Raw genomic sequence first — 17,563 nt, 5'->3', positions numbered from 1 at the left:
ATTGGCTGCAGTATCATTCATAACAATCTTCATAACACATTTAGTCAACATCATTCATAATGAGTTTTCAAAAATAGAGGTCCCCTTAATTAAAAAATACAGTAAATCAATGAAACAGCGGAGCAAATTTCATTGCAGTTTGTGATTTTGTTAGCCTGTGCTTGTTGAAATAATTGTTTTTTATGGGGCTCTATCCTCAGATAATCCCATGGTATTCTTTTGCAGTAAATCCTTTTTTAAGTCTGACAACGCAGTTGGATTAGCAAGATTCTAGGCTTTCGAAACATGTGAGACACTTCTATTTTCATTAATGTGTAATATTACTATTTATGTAGCGATCACCGTATGTTGTAGAATTTCAGCCTGCTGCCGGGTTCCGTGCGCAGAGAGGTTAACAACCTCAACGCGCGAGTAGTTTTAAAACCGCCATTGACGTGGTTTCTGAATCTTACTTCTACCCCCTCCTTTTTCGAACATTCTGTTAAAAATCGCGCAACTTTTCAGCGTCCTGCTACTCATGCCAGGAATATAGTATATGCATATGATTAGTATGTGTGGGTAAAACACTCTGAAGTTTCTAAAACTGGTTAAATCACGGCTGTGACTATAACAGATCGTGTGTTTCATTGAAAAACGCAAGAAAAACTGCTCTCTGAAAGCTAAAAATAATTTCCATAAGTCACTTCCACGAGTTGTTAAAAGAGGACAAAATGTAATATCGACCTGCATGCAATTCATACAAATTCCACACGATGTCGCCATTGTCGTCATTTTCAATTGAATTAATTGTTGGAAAATCCATCTATCTGGCATCCGTTTCTTCCAGTCTTCACCCGGATGTTGTTAATGAAGACATTGGCAGCCATTGATTTGCAAGCGAGGAGCTATTGAATATACATCGCCCTGTAATCATTTTGATAGATTATAAATGTTTACTAATACCTAAAGTTGGATTTCGAAAAGGATTTCGAAGTGTTTTGTGAAAGTTTATCGTCGACTTTTTTAATTAAAAAAAATTACGCAGCGTTTAAAAACGATGTTTTTTTCTGAATGACACAGCTTCCATACAAAGCTATTTTGGGTATATATGGACCGATTTAAACGAAAAAAAGACCCAATAGTGATGTTTATGGGGCATATAGGAGTGCCAAGAAAGAAGCTCGTCAAAGGTAATGAATGTTTTATATTTTATTTCTGCGTTTTGGGTAGCGCCGGCTACCGCAAAATCTGTTGTTTACGTGTCGTGCTGGTATTTTGGGGGGTGCATGCTATCAGATAATAGCTTCTCATGCTTTCGCCGAAAAGCATTTTAAAAATCTGACTTGCTGGCTAGGTTCACAACGAGTGTAGCTTTAATTCAATACCCTGCTTGTGAATTTTGATCAAGGTTTGAGTTGTAACGAGTACATTTAGCATTTAGCGTAGCGCATTTGCATTTCCAGGTGCCTACTTGAGACGTCTGCGTCTCAAGTATAGTCAAGAAGTTAAAATGTGGTCCACTTGTTGCTCCTGCAATATTGTTACGTCCGTTGTTGGAATGAGACCAAGGTGCAGCTTGGTAGGCATACATTTTAATTTATTAAATGAACACCGAAAAAAGAAGAAAAAAAAAGAAATGTAACATCTAGTAGGGCTAAACAGCACAGTACCAAAAACAACATCCCACAAACTAAGGTGGGAAAAAAGGCTGCCTAAGTATGATCCCCAATCAGAGACAACAATAGACAGCTGCCTCTGATTGGGAATCAAACCAGGCCAAACAAAGAAATAGGAAAACTAGAATTCCCACCCAAATCACACGCCGACCAAATAGAGAAATGAAAAGGCTCTCTTAGGGCGTTTTTTTTTTTGCAAACAATTTTCTTCCTTCATTTACATGCACTATAATTTTTACGTGTAAAACAGAGAGAGAGAGAGTGTGTGACCTTACTTAAGGTTAGTGTGTGTCTGAGCGGTTTTCTCTGTGTCTTCTGTCAGAGCAGGAGATGTGTTGTTAGAACTAGCAGGATGTTGATGTGATTCTAGTCTGTCAGAACAGGAGATGTGTTGTTAGAACTAGCAGGATGTTGATGTGATTCTAGTCTGTCAGAACAGGAGATGTGTTGTTAGAACTAGCAGGTTGTTGATGTAATTCTAGTCTGTCAGAACAGGAGATGTGTTGCTAGAACTAGCAGGTTGTTTATGTGAATCTAGTCTGTCAGAGCAGGAGATGTGTTGCTAGAACTAGCAGGTTGTTGATGTGATTCTAGTCTGTCAGAACAGGAGATGTGTTGCTAGAACTAGCAGGTTGTTTATGTGAATCTAGTCTGTCAGAGCAGGAGATGTGTTGCTAGAACTAGCAGGATATTGATGTGATTCCAGTCTGTCAGAACAGGAGATGTGTTGTTAGAACTACCAGGTTGTTGATGTGATTCTAGTCTGTCAGAACAGGAGATGTGTTGTTAGAACTAGCAGGTCGTTGATGTGATTCTAGTCTGTCAGAACAGGAGATGTGTTGTTAGAACTAGCAGGTTATTGGTGTGATTCTAGTCTGACTGATAATGAGAGTGGGCAGGGCTGAGGCTTTTAGGACACACCCACTAGTGTAGAGAGGAGGATATGGTCTGGTTGCTGTTCTGCAGTACCTTATTATTTCCTCATCTCTTCTCCTTACATCACCTCATTTCACTCCTCCTCCTCAACAGTGACTAATCCAAGCCAGAAGCAGTAGCCAGCTCAGGTACTCTCAACATTCTCTGATTCTGAGCTACACTACCAAGACCAAGCTACTACTACTACTGTCACTGTGTTTCTAGCCAGCTCAGGTACTCTCAACATTCTCTGATTCATGTACAGGTAATGTGCTACGTTACAGATGGAGCTGCTATGTTATGTCATGTTAACTTATGTCACTTAAAAGTTCATTTGTGTTGTTTTGTCATGTTAAGCGATGTCATTTTAAAATAAGTTATGTTAAATGCACAATGTACGATTCTAGTTCAATGACTGGAAGTCTACAGGTGTATTAGCAATGCTACCGTACCTGTAGACTTCCAGTCATTGTGCTAATGCTAGATAGCATTTGCTCGTGAAACAACCACTACCTTCCTTCCTAATGCACACGGAGACATTAAAATGGTATCCAGGATCCCTTTAACACTATTAGAGGTTGTTAAATGTAGAGTTGTTATGTAAAGTAATATCAATGTTTCCTCTGTAGGTCGGTTGGCAGAATGTCTCTGCTGCTTTGTTGTGTAGTGACGGCTATGCACCTCTCAACAGGTGAATATGAAACTTGAAAAACAGACGGTGTGTGTAAACAGTTAAAATGATTGATAGAAAACACCCTCTGTGTTCTGTTAAAACACTTTTTTATTTAACCTTTATATAAATAGGCAGGTCAGTTAAGAACAAATTCTTAAACTTTATTTAACTAGGCAGGTCAGTTAAGAACAAATTCTTAACCTTTAGTTAACTAGGCAGGTCAGTTAAGAACAAATTCTTAACCTTTAGTTAACTAGGCAGGTCAGTTAAGAACAAATTCTTACCTTTATTTAACTAGGCAGGTCTGTAATTAAGAACAAATTCTTAAATACAAATTGTTATTTATTTAAACAGGTAACTCTTTTTCCACAATATAGGAGGAGGTACAAAGCCATAAAACTTAAGTTTTTCCAGCATCAGACTATGAATGATAACGTCAAAGGCCACACTGAAGTCTAACAAAACAGCCCCCACAATCTTTTGATCATGAATTTCACTCGGGCAATCATCAACCATCTGTGAAAGGGCCGTGTGCATGTTGAATGTCCTTCCCTATAAGAGTGCTGAAAGTCTGTTGTCAATTTGTTTACAGTAAAATAGCATTGTATCTAGTCAAACCCAACTCTAGATGCTATACAGTATTTGAGGTGCTACTTGATCTAGCTTAGTTTGCATTTTTGGGATTATTCCATTAATTGCTTCCAATGTACCAGGTAAACTAAGTCAAGCACAGCTCTTGAACAGTACATACTGTCGGTGTGTGTTGTTGTTCCAGGGCTGGATGCTGCCCCGGGGGTAGTGAACACTACAGAGGAGGAGGTGGAAGGGGTGGACTCCCAGTCACCATGCCCAGCCGGGTGGCATCAGAATGAGCATCGCTGCTTCTCCTTCTACCCCGTCTGGGCCACCTGGGCCACTGCAGAGGTAACGCTTGTAATTGGGAGAGACTGAGAAACTAAAGGTCAACTTGTTCTGTTGCTGTAATAGAGTTGGTTAGGAATTGATTTAGGGCAAATCTATGGTAAAAGAATGAAGCTAAAATCTGTTTTTTTTCACATAAAATTGTATACTTTAAAATCTAGTTAAATTAAAAACTACTACTACTACTACTACTACTAGTACTACTTCTGTCACCAATACTACCACTTCTACTGCTGTCACTCCTACAACTAATACTATTTCACAACCATTGATACTTCAAGACTAGCACACATCTCTGACTGTCTCTCTAGTTGTACTGCTCCCAGCACAGAGGGAACCTGGTGTCGGTTCACAGCCCGGGTCAACAGGTGTTTGTCCAGGATCTGGTCAGGAGACACACAGACCAGCCGGTCTGGATAGGAGGCTACGATGCAGCTCAGGTACACTGGGTCAATAATTAATCAGTCAGTCTGTCAGTCTGTCAAATGTCTACAGTTTACAGAGGCAAAAGGTCAACGTACTTTCTGTTTAAAAACAATGAAGTGGTTTCAATCCATCAATCAATGTGTTTCTGTGATAAGGAGGGGATGTGGCTGTGGAGTGACGGCTCAGCTGTTGACAGTTTCTACTGGGAGGAGGATGAGCCCAGTAACTCTGGACAGGGGGAGAACTGTATGGAGCTACACACTGGAGGTACACACACACACACACACACACACACACACACACACTCTCTGAGCACATTGAAATAACTGAAGTGAGATTTGTCTTGACAACAGGTGGGCAGGGCTGGAATGACGTGTCCTGTGCAGAGCTGAGGTTCTATGTGTGTTCTATGGAGACAAGGTAGCAGGTCTAACACTGTCTTGTATCTGGACATGTTTTATACATGCACCATATTAAAACTCAATTACATTCATGTCTTTTTTTATTTCATTTTCTTTTAGATCTGGTTTAGCAGCATTACCAAGTCAGAAGAAATCACACGAGAGAGGTAGGAATGTCTTGGCCCATTGCCTCGGATAGACTAAGCTAGGAAGCTAGGATATGCATATGCATGTTAGTATTTGATAGAGAATACTCTAAAGTTTCTAAAGCTGTTAAAATAATGTCTGAGTATAACATAACTGATTTGGTAGGCGAAACCATCTAGGAAATGTGTTTTTTTGAGGTCAAAATGCTTTTCTATGGGAAAGCCAAATGATTAGGATTGCAGTTCCTCTGGTTTCCACTAGATGCCGACAGTCTTTAGAAATTGTTCAATGTTTTTTTTATGGGAAAAATTAAGAAGTGATCGTTTTCTAAGTGTCACTCAGAAGGACTCTACTATTTTGGTGAGCGTGAATGACTCGTTGTTTTTCTCCAGTATTGAAAACAGTTTATTCCGTCTTAAATTTGATCGATTATTTACATATTAGGGTACCTGAGGTTGGATTAGAAACGTTGTCTGAAATGTTTGGACCAAGTTACTTTTTACATTCCTTTGTAGGTGAACTGGTGTATTTCTGAATCAAACGCGCCAAATAAAATAAAATATATAAATAAATAATAAAATAAAAAAATATTTTTTTTTTGAGGGGGGGGGTATAAAGAAGGACTTTGTGTAACTGGGACATTTGGGATTGCAAAAACATGAAGATCTTCAAAGGTAATCGATTCATCTGCTTTTTTGGAAAATGTTTTTAAGAAATTAAGCAAGTCAATGTGGAAAATTTCAAGAACTTTGAAAGTTTCTTCAAGTGCAGTCGCAAAAACCATCAAGCGCTAAGATGAAACTGGCTCTCATGAGGACCGCCACAGGAAAGGAAGACCCAGAGTTCCCTCTGCTTGCAGAAGATAAGTTCATTCGAGTTACCGTCCTCAGAAATTGCAGCCCAAATAAATGTTTCACAGAGTTCAAGTAACAGACACATCTCAACATCCACTGTTCAGAAGAGACTGCGGGAATCAGGCCTCCATGGTCAAATTGCTGCAAAGAAACCACTACTAAAGGTAGCAAGAAGAGACTTGATTGGGCCAAGAAACACGAGCAATGGACATTCGATTTTAGATTATTGGTTCCAACCGCCGTGTATCTGTGAGACGCAGAGTAGGTGAATGGATGATCTCTGCATGTGTGGTTCCCACCGTGAAGCAAGGAGGAGGAGGTGTGATGGTGCTTTGCTGGTGACACTGTCAGTGATTCAGTTTGAATTCAAGGCACATTCAACCGGCATGGCTACCACATCATTCTGCAGTGATACGCCATCCCTGGTTTTCACTTAGTGGGACTATAAAGACCCAACACAACTCCGGGCTGTGTAAGGGCTATTTGACCAAGAAGGAGAGTGATGGAGTGCTGCATCAGATGACCTGGCCTCCACAATCACCCGACCTCAACCCAATTTGGATGATTTGGGATGAGCTGGACATTGCTTCAAGGCCTGAGCTACAGGCAGTTAGATGTGTGTGTCATTACAGGCGAAATTGAAAAAAAAAGAGGCGGATCCTTATTAAAGAGGATGAGGTTTTCTAGGAGGATAAAAAGCTTAATTCCAGATCGGTTCAACATGTTTGAAAGCTTGAAAGGGCATTCGCAAGTACCATCATCAACATTCCTCTTCAGAATGTCAGATTGTTTAGAGTGAATAGAATGTTGGAAGTGGGAGATTTAAATCAAGGGAGATTTAGAATGTTGAAGATATCCCGTTAAAGAGGAAGAGGATTTCTAGAATAGCCTGAGTAAAAGGCAGTTTACTTTGGGCACCACAGTCATCCAAACTTCCAAATACTGCCCCCTATCCCTAAAAAGTTAAAATAATGAGTGACGGCCATTTCTCTTTGCTTATTTGAGCTGTTCTTGCCATAATATGAACTTGATCTTTTACCAAACAGGGTTATCTTCTGTATACCACCCCCTACCTTGTCACAACACAACTGATTGGCTCAAATGCATTAAGAAGGAAAGAAATTCCACAAAATGTGCTCAAAATGTGCTCAGAGTGTTGAAACAATTGGGTTTTTTTTATGATCTGTTTTGGGTTTTGTACTAATCATTGCTAAACTGTACCACAGTAGTAGTTGTGAACACTGCCCCTCCCTCCCTCCCCCAGAGCTGGTTGAAGAGGTGAGTATTTATGACGTCCTGTGGGAGACCAGTGAGAGAGTAGCAGATGAGATCCTCGACACAACCTTCCTCAGAGGGATGTATTCCAGACGTCTGCCTGCCCGCTGCTATGCTGACTTCTGCCACCAGGAGGTGCTATACCTGGACAGAGTCATCCCCATGCTGCGGGTGAAAATAAAATACATTCAATTAAACCAATACCATAAAGATTTACTTACTATGACTGTGATACGTGGTTGTCGTCCCTAGTTCTCTTAAGATAAGTTGCTCTGTATAACAGTGTAAATGTGTGTATGAGCCAGGTGCTGATCAGAACAGTCCAGGGTCCTCCAGACATCATGATGTTTCTCCAGAGAACACATCAACGCTACCAGGAGTCTCTGAAGGAGGCCCAGAACCAAACTCAACCACACCTGGTAGGAAGCTGTTATAACAATCACCCATAATATACAATTTAAGATAATATATCTATTTATACAATTTAAGATAATATATCTTAATATACAATTTAAGATAATATATCTAATTATACAATTTTAGATAATATATCTATTTATATAATTTAAGATAATATATCTTCAAATACAATTTAAGATAATATATCTTATACAATTTAAGATAATATATCTATTTATACAATTTAAGATAATATATCTTAATATACAATTTTAGATAATATATCTATTTATATAATTTAAGATAATATATCTTCAAATACAATTTAAGATAATATATCTTATACAATTTAAGATAATATATATATTTATACAACTTAAGATAATATATCATAACATTTAATTTAAGATAATATATCTATTTATACAATTTAAGATAATATATATTAATATATAATTTAAGAGGATTTATAGCAAGAAAATTCAACTAGAACGTAGTAGGTGATTTATCAATTCCAAAAACCTTCCATAAACATTTTCAATTCCTCATATTTAACTTTTTTTGTTTTGGTTAATTTCAAGTTAAATTTCGGTTACCCAGGTTTTGGTGTATTTAGACACACCCCCAAAACGTAAACCAATCATATCTTCTATCTTTTCCCTTTTTGACTCCATTCAGTTCAAGGTCTTTTAGCATTACACACCAAACATGTGGAAGAAGGTGCTCAGGTCAGATGAAACCAAAATTGAACTTTTTGGCAACAATGCAAAACGTTATGTTTGGCGTAAAAGCAACACAGCTGAACACACCATCCCCACTGTCAAACATGGTGGTGGCAGCATCATGGTTTGGGCCTGCTTTTCTTCAGCAGGGACAGGGAAGATGGTTAAAATTGATGGGAAGATGGATGGAGCCAAATACAGGACCATTCTGGAAGAGAACCTGATGGAGTCTGCAAAAGACCTGAGACTGGGACGGAGATTTGTCTTCCAACAAGACAATGATCCAAAACATTAAGCAAAATCTACAATGGAATGGTTCAAAAATAAACATATCCAGGTGTTAGAATGGCCAAGTCAAAGTCCAGACCTGAATCCAATCGAGAATCTGTGGAAAGAACTGAAAACTGCTGTTCACAAATGCTCTCCATCCAACCTCACTGAGCTCGAGCTGTTTTGCAAGGAGGAATGGGAAAAAATGTCAGTCTCTCGATGTGCAAAACTGATAGAGACATACCCCAAGCGACTTACAGCTGTATTCACAGCAAAAGGTGACGCTACAAAGTATTAACTTAAGGGGGCTGAATAATTTTGCACGCCCAATTTTTCAGTTTTTGATTTGTTAAAAAAGTTTGAAATATCCAATAAATGTCGTTCCACTTCATGATTGTGTCCCACTTGCTGTTGATTCTTCACAAAAAAATACAGTTTTATATATTTATGTTTGAAGCCTGAAATGTGGCAAAAGGTCGCAAAGTTCAAGGGGGCCGAATACTTTCGCAAGGCACTGTATATCCACAGTGAAACGAGTGGATATAAGGCAGAAGCCACTGCTCCAAAACCTAAAAAAAAGCCAGACTACGGTTTTCAACTGCACATGGGGACAAAGATTGTACTTTTTGGAGAAATGTCCTCTGGTATGATGCAACAAAAATAGAACTGTTTGGCCATAATGACCATTGTTATGTTTGGAGGAAAAAGGGGGAGGCTTGCAAGCCAAAGAACACCATCCCAACCTTGAAGCACGGGGGTGGCAGCATCATATTGTGGGGGTGCTTTGCACCAACTCAACCTCTGGTCTGTGGAGTCTGGACCTTATGTTAGCTTGAGTGACATATTTATTTATGACATGCAGGAGGGACTGGTGCACTTCACAAAATAGATGCCATCATGAGTCAGGACAATTATGTGGATATATTGAAGCAATATCTCAAGACATCAGTCAGGAAGTTGAAGCTTGGTTGCAAATGGGTCTTCCAAATGGACAATGACCCCAATAATACTTCCAAAGTTGTGGCAAAATGACTAAAGGACAACAAAGTCAAGGTATTGGAGTGGCCATCACAAAGCGCTGACCACAATCCTATAGAAAATATGTGGGCAGAACTGAAAAAGCATGTGCGAGCAATGAGGCATTCCAACCTGACTCAGTCACACCAGCTCTGTCAGGAGGACTGGACCAAAATTTACCCACCTACTTGTGGGAAGCTTGTGGAAGGCTAACCGAAACGTTTGACCCAAGTTATACAATTTATAGGCAATGCTACCAAATACTAATTGAGTGTATGTACACTTCTGACTCACTGGGAATGTGATGAAATAAATAAAAGCTGAAATAAATCATTCTCTCTACTATTATGCTGACACTTCACAGTCTTAAAATAAAGTGGTGATCCTAAGACATGGAATTTGAACTTTTTATTAAATGTCAGGAACTGTGAAACTGAGTTGAAATGTATTCGACTAAGCTTAGCCATAACCACATAGTAAACTCTTTGTCTCACTTCCTCCATCTCTTCCTCTTCCTGCCTACAGAACCTGTCCTCCATCCAGCCCTCTGCAGCTGTGCGTCAGTACCTCCAGAGCTTCCATGACATTGTAAATGAGGAGCCCATCTACTGGCTGGTGTCTCTGCTGCCCAGAGCCCTGCTCAGACCTTACCTGGCACAGAACCTGCCGCTGGGAGAGAGGACCAGACCAGGCCCCAGCCCCTGCCTCTACCCCTGGCTAAACCTCTTCCCCTGCCCCTGCTACCAGTGGGGGAGAGAGGACATGAAGCCAGACCAGAGGAACCAGAAGGATGAGTCTGGGACATATTACAGGTATATTAAGGATATTATAATGTAATACAACTGATACAATATAATGTATGCTGATTTATATTGATGATATGAGATGTGCTGATTGATATTGATGATATGAGATGTGCTGGTTGATATTGATGATATAATATCTGCTGGTTGATATTGATGATATAATATATGCTGATTGATATTGATGATATGAGGTATGCTGATTGATATTGATGATATGAGGTATGCTGGTTGATATTGATGATATTGATTGCCAATGGAAGTTTATAGTGTCTGAACTCCACATTGTTGTGTTTAATCTTGTCAAGTGTGGTGATATTGTGGAGTGACTCTTTTCTATCCTGTCTCTCTCTCTTCAGGCATCTACTGGAGAAGTACCAGGATGTGATAGACGTCTATAAGGCTGTCAACATCTTCAGAGTCCAGATGATCAACGAGAAGGCTCTCTTCACCTCCAGGTGCGGTTAGCCTGACTTAGGTCTACAGTTAGCCTGACTTACGAATGCTGTTAGCATGGTCCTGCTATCTAAGTCTACAGTTAGCCTGGTCCTGCTAATCAAGTTTACAGTTAGCCTTGTCCTGCTATCTAATTCTACAGTTAGCCTGGTCCTGCTAAACAAGTCTTGACAGGTCTCCCTCTCAAAACAGGCTCTGAACCCTACGGGATCTTCTTAGCCTAGGCACCAGTCAATTTTGTGATAACATTCTACTCCTTGTCAACATAATTTGGCATATGACATGGAGTACAAGAACTGGAATCCCAACTAGCGAATTTGATTTGCTGAAAGTTCTTGGGAGGAAGCCATGACTTTACTGACTGGTAAAACGGAGCGTTTTTTAAACGTTCTGAAAACGGAAGTGAAGAGTTAGCCTGTTCTGGGAACGTTAAGGTTTAGGTTGCAGAGGGGTTTCTGAGAACGTTTTACTATGGTTCCAGGGAGGTTTCTGAGAGCGTTATACTATTGATCCAGGGAGGTTCTGAGAACATCTAACTATGGTTCCAGGGAGGTTCTGAGAACGTCTTACTATGGTTCCATGAACATTTTCCTTGGAGGTTTTATTAAGACTTAATGTTAAGTCTTAATAAACACACAATTTCAGATGACGATTAATGTTTAATGTCTCTGTGATGTTCATCTCTGTGTTACTAGTTGACAGAGTAATATAACTGAGGTCATATATAATGTTGTCTCTGTGATGTTCATCTCTGTGTTAATGTTTAATGTCTCTGTGATGTCCATCTCTGTGTTACTAGTTGACAGAGTAATATAACTGAGGTCATATATAATGTTGTCTCTGTGATGTTCATCTCTGTGTTACTAGTTGACAGAGTAATATAACTGAGGTCATATATAATGTTGTCTCCGGCTGGAGTGTCCTTATACTTTAATTATCAAATCAATAAATCAATGAATATCTGATGTAATCTAATCCGTCTGTGTAATATTATCCTAGCTGGTTTCCCACTGGTGAAGAGGAGGAAGAGGAGGACCAACCCAACCTGTTGTCTGTGGAGTCTGGTCCTGACGTTAGGGTGAGTGATGTATTTATTTATGACATGTTTATCTTGTTTTGAAATCAGTCGGGGATTGTGAACATTTTTTATATTTTATTTCACCTTTATTTAACCAGGTAGGCTAGTTGAGAACACCTTTATTTAACCAGGTAGGCCAGTTGAGAACACCTTTATTTAACCAGGTAGGCTAGTTGAGAACACGTTCTCATTTACAACTGCGACCTGGCCAAGATAAAGCAAAGCAGTTCGACACAAACAACAACACAGAGTTACACATGGAATAAACAAACAAACAGTCAATAATTCAGTACAAAAAGTATATTTACAGTGAGTGCAAATGAGGTAAGACAAGGGCAATAAATAGGCCATGGTGGCAAAGTAATTACAATATAGCAATTAAACAATGGAGTGATAGATGTGCAAAAGATGAATGTGGAAGAAGAGATACTGGGGTGCAAAGGATCAAGATAAATAAATAAGTACAGTATGGGGATGAGGTAGTTGGATGGGCTATTTACAGATGGGCTATGTACAGGTGGGCTATGTACAGGTGCAGTGATCTGTGATGATTGATAATGTGACTGTTTTTCTTTTCAACATTTACATGTATTTTCTTACATACTACCCCCCCCCCCCCCCCCCCCCCCCGCCCCAAACAGTTGTTCTTTGGGAACCCCCAATTTAGGCCAGCCCACTCTGCTTAAATATGGACCGGCCAGTCAGTTTCTGTTTCATAGTGACTCTATTGGGACATTTATGTCAGGAGAGTCTTTCAGATAAGATGTGTTATCTGTCATTGGTCTTGTTTGTCCTGTCCCTTTAATCTGGTTGTTTCTGTCGCCCCTCCAGGTGAAGCTGTAGCAGTGCAGCTGTAGAATACAGGGAGCTGAGTGTGTAAGGCTGTGTGTGTTGGCTTTCACACTGGGCAGGACTTCCACTTGTCAGACATATTCCAATATTACACTTTTATGTTGGTAACTTCCCCCAAATAACTACTGTTCAGACTGTATTAATGCAATAACACAATGAATGTACACATTTAATTATTGTCAACAAAGCTACAATAAAATAAAAAAGATTTAGGTAATAAAATCATAGAATGAAACTGTTCAACTGTATTTTCTCATGGGTATTGCAATGTCAATAATACACAGCCAATCACATTGCTGTGCTCGATCTCAATCAGAAGAATTGCTCTGGCTAGCCAATAAACAGATGGTATTGCTTCCAAGAATTGACCAATCAGAAAATGCTAAGGTTGCCCCACTAGCAGTGGGTAAATATTTGAAAGCTCCATTGTATAAACAATTGTATTTATCCTGTGTGCATGTTTTACATCCATGTTGGATCCACTGATTTCAAACAATTAGAGAATAGTTGTCCTTATCACATCTTCCTCAAATTCTGTCTTTAATTCTGTCCTGGATTTACAATCAAAACAACTTGGCTAACATTATGGTTGAGATGGAAACCTGTTCTTAAATGAATAGATGAAAGCCTTTCTATTTGGGAAATACCAAATATAACTCCTGTTACTTTAACACTTTCACCTTTCTGGGTGTAACGTTGTGAAGTTCCAATCCTGACGAGTGGATTGACAAAAATAGAGGGTTTTAGGGTCTGGATGACGATGACAGATTTACATGTTGAGGTGCGAGGATAGTTAGAAACCAGATGTTCTCTACTCTCAGATTTACATGTTGAGGATAGTTAGAAACCAGATGTTTTCTACTCTCAGATTTACATGTTGAGGATAGTTAGAAACCAGATGTTCTCTACTCTCAGATTTACATGTTGAGGATAGTTAGAAACCAGATGTTCTCTACTCTCAGATTTACATGTTGAGGATAGTTAGAAACCAGATGTTTTCTACTCTCAGATTTACATGTTGAGGATAGTTAGAAACCAGATGTTCTCTACTCTCAGATTTACATGTTGAGGATAGTTAGAAACCAGATGTTCTCCACTCTCAGATTTACATGTTGAGGATGGTTAGAAACCAGATGTTCTCTCATGTCAGATTTACATGTTAAGGATAGTTAGAAACCAGATGTTTTCTCCTGTCAGATTTACAAGTTGAGGATAGTTAGAAACCAGATGTTTTCTCCTGTCAGATTTACATGTTGAGGATAGTTAGAAACCAGATGTTCTCTACTCTCAGATTTACATGTTGAGGATAGTTAGAAACCAGATGTTTTCTACTCTCAGATTTACATGTTGAGGATAGTTAGAAACCAGATGTTCTCTACTCTCAGATTTACATGTTGAGGATAGTTAGAAACCAGATGTTCTCTACTCTCAGATTTACATGTTGAGGATAGTTAGAAACCAGATGTTCTCTCCTGTCAGATTTACATGTTAAGGATAGTTAGAAACCAGATGTTTTCTCCTGTCAGATTTACATGTTGAGGATAGTTAGAAACCAGATGTTTTCTCCTCTCAGATTTACATGGCGAGGATAGTTAGAAACCTGATGTTTTCTCCTGTCAGATTTACATGTTGAGGAGCGAGGATAGTTAGAAACCAGATGTTCTTTCCTGTCAGATTTACATGTTGAGGAGCGAGGATAGTTAGAAACCTGATGTTTTCTCATGTCAGATTTACATGGCGAGGAGCGAGGATAGTTAGAAGCCTTCCACAAGCTTCCCACAATAAGTTGGGTAAATTTTGGTCCATTCCTCCTGACAGAGCTGTTGTAACTGAGGCAGATTTGTAGGCCTCCTTGCTCGCACACACTTTTTCAGTTCTGCCCACAAATGTTGTATGTGATTGAGGTCAGGGCTTTGTGATGGCCAGTCCAATACCTTGACTTTGTTGTCCTTAAGCCATTTTGCTACAATTTTGGAAGTATGCTTGGGGTCGTTGTCCATTTGAAAGACCCATTTACGACCAAGCTTTAACTTCCTGACTGAAATTTTGAGATTTTGTTTCAATATATCCACATAATTTTCCTGCTTCATGATGCCATCTATTTTGTGAAGGGAACCAGTCCCTCCCTCCCTTTGTGAATTTATGTAACCTGTGCTGGTGGAAAAATATTTCTATGTGGGGCGCCGTCCTCAAACAATCGCATGGCATGCTTTCGCTGTAAAGCCTATTGTAAATCGGACAGTGCAGTTAGATTAACAGGAATTTAAGCTTTTATTCGATATAAGACACTTGTATGTTCCTAAGTGTTTAATATTCGTTATTTTTATGATTATTTATTTGAATTGCGTGCCCTCCAGTTTCACCAGAAGATGTCCTGCTAGCGGGACACCTAGCCTGAAGTTTTAATGAGTAACTTAATTTATTTCACCCTTCCACCAGATAACACACAGACTGTACAAAACATTAGGAACACCTTACTAATGTTGAGTTGCACCCCCTTTTGCCATCAGAACAGCCTACATTCGTCGGGGCATGGACTCTACAAGGTGTTGAAAGCGCTCCACAGGGATGCTGGTCCATGTTGACTCCAATGCTTCCCACAGTTGTGTCAAGTTGGCTGGATGTTCTTTGGGTGGTGGACCATCCTTGATACACACAGGAAAACTGAGCATGAAAAATTACTTAACTTTTTATGGCTGCAGGGGCAGTATTGTGTAGCTTGGATGAAAAGGTGCCCATTGTAAACGGCCAGCTCCTCAGTCTCAGTTGCTAATATATGCATGTTATTATCATTATTAATGCTTTGTGTGCTGGGCGCTGTCCTCAGATAATCACATGGTGTGTTTTCGCGGTAAAGCCTTTTTGAAATTGAACAATGCGGCTGAATTAACAAGAAGTTAAGCTTTTAAATTATGTATGACACTTGTATTTTCATGAATGTTTAATATTACGATTTCTGTAATGTGAATTTCGCCCTCTGCAATTTCACCGGATGTTGTCAACATGAGACGCTCGCGTCCCAGTGATCCGTAAGAAGTTAATGGACCCCAGGAGGAGTAGCTCCTGCATGTTCAGTAGGTAATGGACCCCAGGAAGAGTAGCTGTTGCATATTCAGTAGGTAATGGACCCCAGGAAGAGGGGCTGCTGCATGTTCAGTAGGTAATGGACCCCAGGAAGAGTGGCTACTGCATGTTCAGTAGGTAATGGACCCCAGGAAGAGTGGCTACTGCATATTCAGTAGGTAATGGACCCCAGGAAGAGTAGCTGCTGCATATTCAGTAGGTAATGGACCCCAGGAAGAGTAGCTTCTGCCTATTCAGTAGGTAATGGACCCCAGGAAGAGTAGCTTCTGCCTGTTCAGTAGGTAATGGACCCCAGGAAGAGTAGCTTCTGCCTATTCAGTAGGTAATGGACCCCAGGAAGAGTAGCTTCTGCCTATTCAGTAGGTAATGGACCCCAGGAAGAGTAGCTTCTGCCTGTTCAGTAGGTAATGGACCCCAGGAAGAGTAGCTTCTGCCTATTCAGTAGGTAATGGACCCCAGGAAGAGTAGCTTCTGCCTGTTCAGTAGGTAATGGACCCCAGGAAGAGTGGCTGCTGCATGTTCAGTAGGTAATGGACCCCAGGAAGAGTAGCTGCTGCATATTCAGTAGTTAATGGACCCTTGGAAGAGTTGCTGCTGCATTTTCAGTCGTTAATATTTCAGTGCACGGTCTAGTTTCCTGAATTTCCGCCTGTCTGACGTGCCCAAAGTAAACTGCCTGCTACTCAGGCCCAGAAGCTAGGATATGCATATACAGTGCCTTGCGAAAGTATTCGGCCCCCTTGAACTTTGCGACCTTTTGCCACATTTCAGGCTTCAAACATAAAGATATAAAACTGTATTTTTTTGTGAAGAATCAACAACAAGTGGGACACAATCATGAAATGGAACAACATTTATTGGATATTTCAAACTTTTTTAGCAAATCAAAAACTGAAAAATTGGGCGTGCAAAATTATTCAGCCCCTTTACTTTCAGTGCAGCAAACTCTCTCCAGAAGTTCAGTGAGGATCTCTGAATGATCCAATGTTGACCTAAATGACTAATGATGATAAATACAATCCACCTGTGTGTAATCAAGTCTCTGTATAAATGCACCTGCACTGTGATAGTCTCAGAGGTCCTTTAAAAGCGCAGAGAGCATCATGAAGAACAAGGAACACACCAGGCAGGTCCGAGATACTGTTGTGAAGAAGTTTAAAGCCGGATTTGGATACAAAAAGATTTTACAAGCTTTAAACATCCCAAGGAGCACTGTGCAAGCGATAATATTGAAATGGAAGGAGTATCAGACCACTGCAAATCTACCAAGACCTGGCCGTCCCTCTAAAATTTCAGCTCATACAAGGAGAAGACTGATCAGAGATGCAGCCTGCTGATGGTCTGGTCCTGGGGCTGGCTGCTGACGGGCTGGCTTCTGATGGGTTGGTCCTGGGGCTGGCTGCTGATGGGCTGGTCCTGAGGCTGGCTGCTGACGGGCTGGTCCTGGGGCTGGCTGCTGACGGGCTGGTCCTGGGGCTGGCTGCTGACGGGCTGATCCTGGTCCTGGGGCTGGTTGCTGACGGGCTGGTCCTGGGGCTGGCTGCTGACGAGCTGGCTGCTGAAGGGCTGGTCCTTAGGCTTTCTGCTGCCGGGCTGGTCCTGGGGCTAGCTGCTG

General features: G+C 40.4%; 1 protein-coding gene across 5 annotated transcripts; it reads left to right on the top strand.

Moving 5' to 3' along the window:
• Positions 1-863: 863 nt before the first annotated feature.
• LOC118936575 (uncharacterized) lies at positions 864-13,099 on the top strand. 5 transcript variants are annotated; one of them, XM_090201388.1, is made up of 14 exons: positions 864-1,169; positions 2,685-2,804; positions 3,200-3,261; positions 4,019-4,167; positions 4,476-4,604; positions 4,746-4,857; positions 4,944-5,010; positions 5,112-5,158; positions 7,257-7,438; positions 7,573-7,686; positions 10,201-10,487; positions 10,838-10,936; positions 11,934-12,012; positions 12,844-13,099. In XM_090201388.1, the coding sequence occupies exons 3-14, from the start codon at positions 3,213-3,215 to the stop codon at positions 12,853-12,855; spliced, it is 1,326 nt and encodes a 441-aa protein (XP_090057514.1). In that variant the 5' UTR covers positions 864-1,169; positions 2,685-2,804; positions 3,200-3,212; the 3' UTR covers positions 12,856-13,099. The 5 variants fall into 5 exon arrangements, with proteins under 5 accessions (XP_090057514.1, XP_090057515.1, XP_090057518.1 ...); XM_090201389.1 differs by having other exon boundaries at positions 1,040-1,169; positions 2,685-2,719; XM_090201392.1 differs by lacking the exon at positions 864-1,169 and having other exon boundaries at positions 2,568-2,719.
• The last annotated feature ends 4,464 nt before the right edge of the window (positions 13,100-17,563 follow it).

The sequence above is a fragment of the Oncorhynchus mykiss genome, chromosome 15 (assembly GCF_057628025.1).
Source record: "Oncorhynchus mykiss isolate SJ-2025 chromosome 15, ASM5762802v1, whole genome shotgun sequence".
Taxonomy (NCBI): Eukaryota; Metazoa; Chordata; class Actinopteri; order Salmoniformes; family Salmonidae; genus Oncorhynchus; species Oncorhynchus mykiss.
Note: the sequence above shows the minus strand (reverse complement) of the source record. Positions and strands in the feature narration are given on the sequence as shown.

Excerpts from the sequence above, each read along its gene's own strand:
- LOC118936575 (XM_090201387.1), top strand. Across the intron at positions 3,262-4,018 it reads GGCTATGCACCTCTCAACAG|GGCTGGATGCTGCCCCGGGG; the intron begins GTGAATATGAAA and ends TTGTTGTTCCAG. Across the intron at positions 5,159-7,256 it reads GAAGAAATCACACGAGAGAG|AGCTGGTTGAAGAGGTGAGT; the intron begins GTAGGAATGTCT and ends TCCCTCCCCCAG.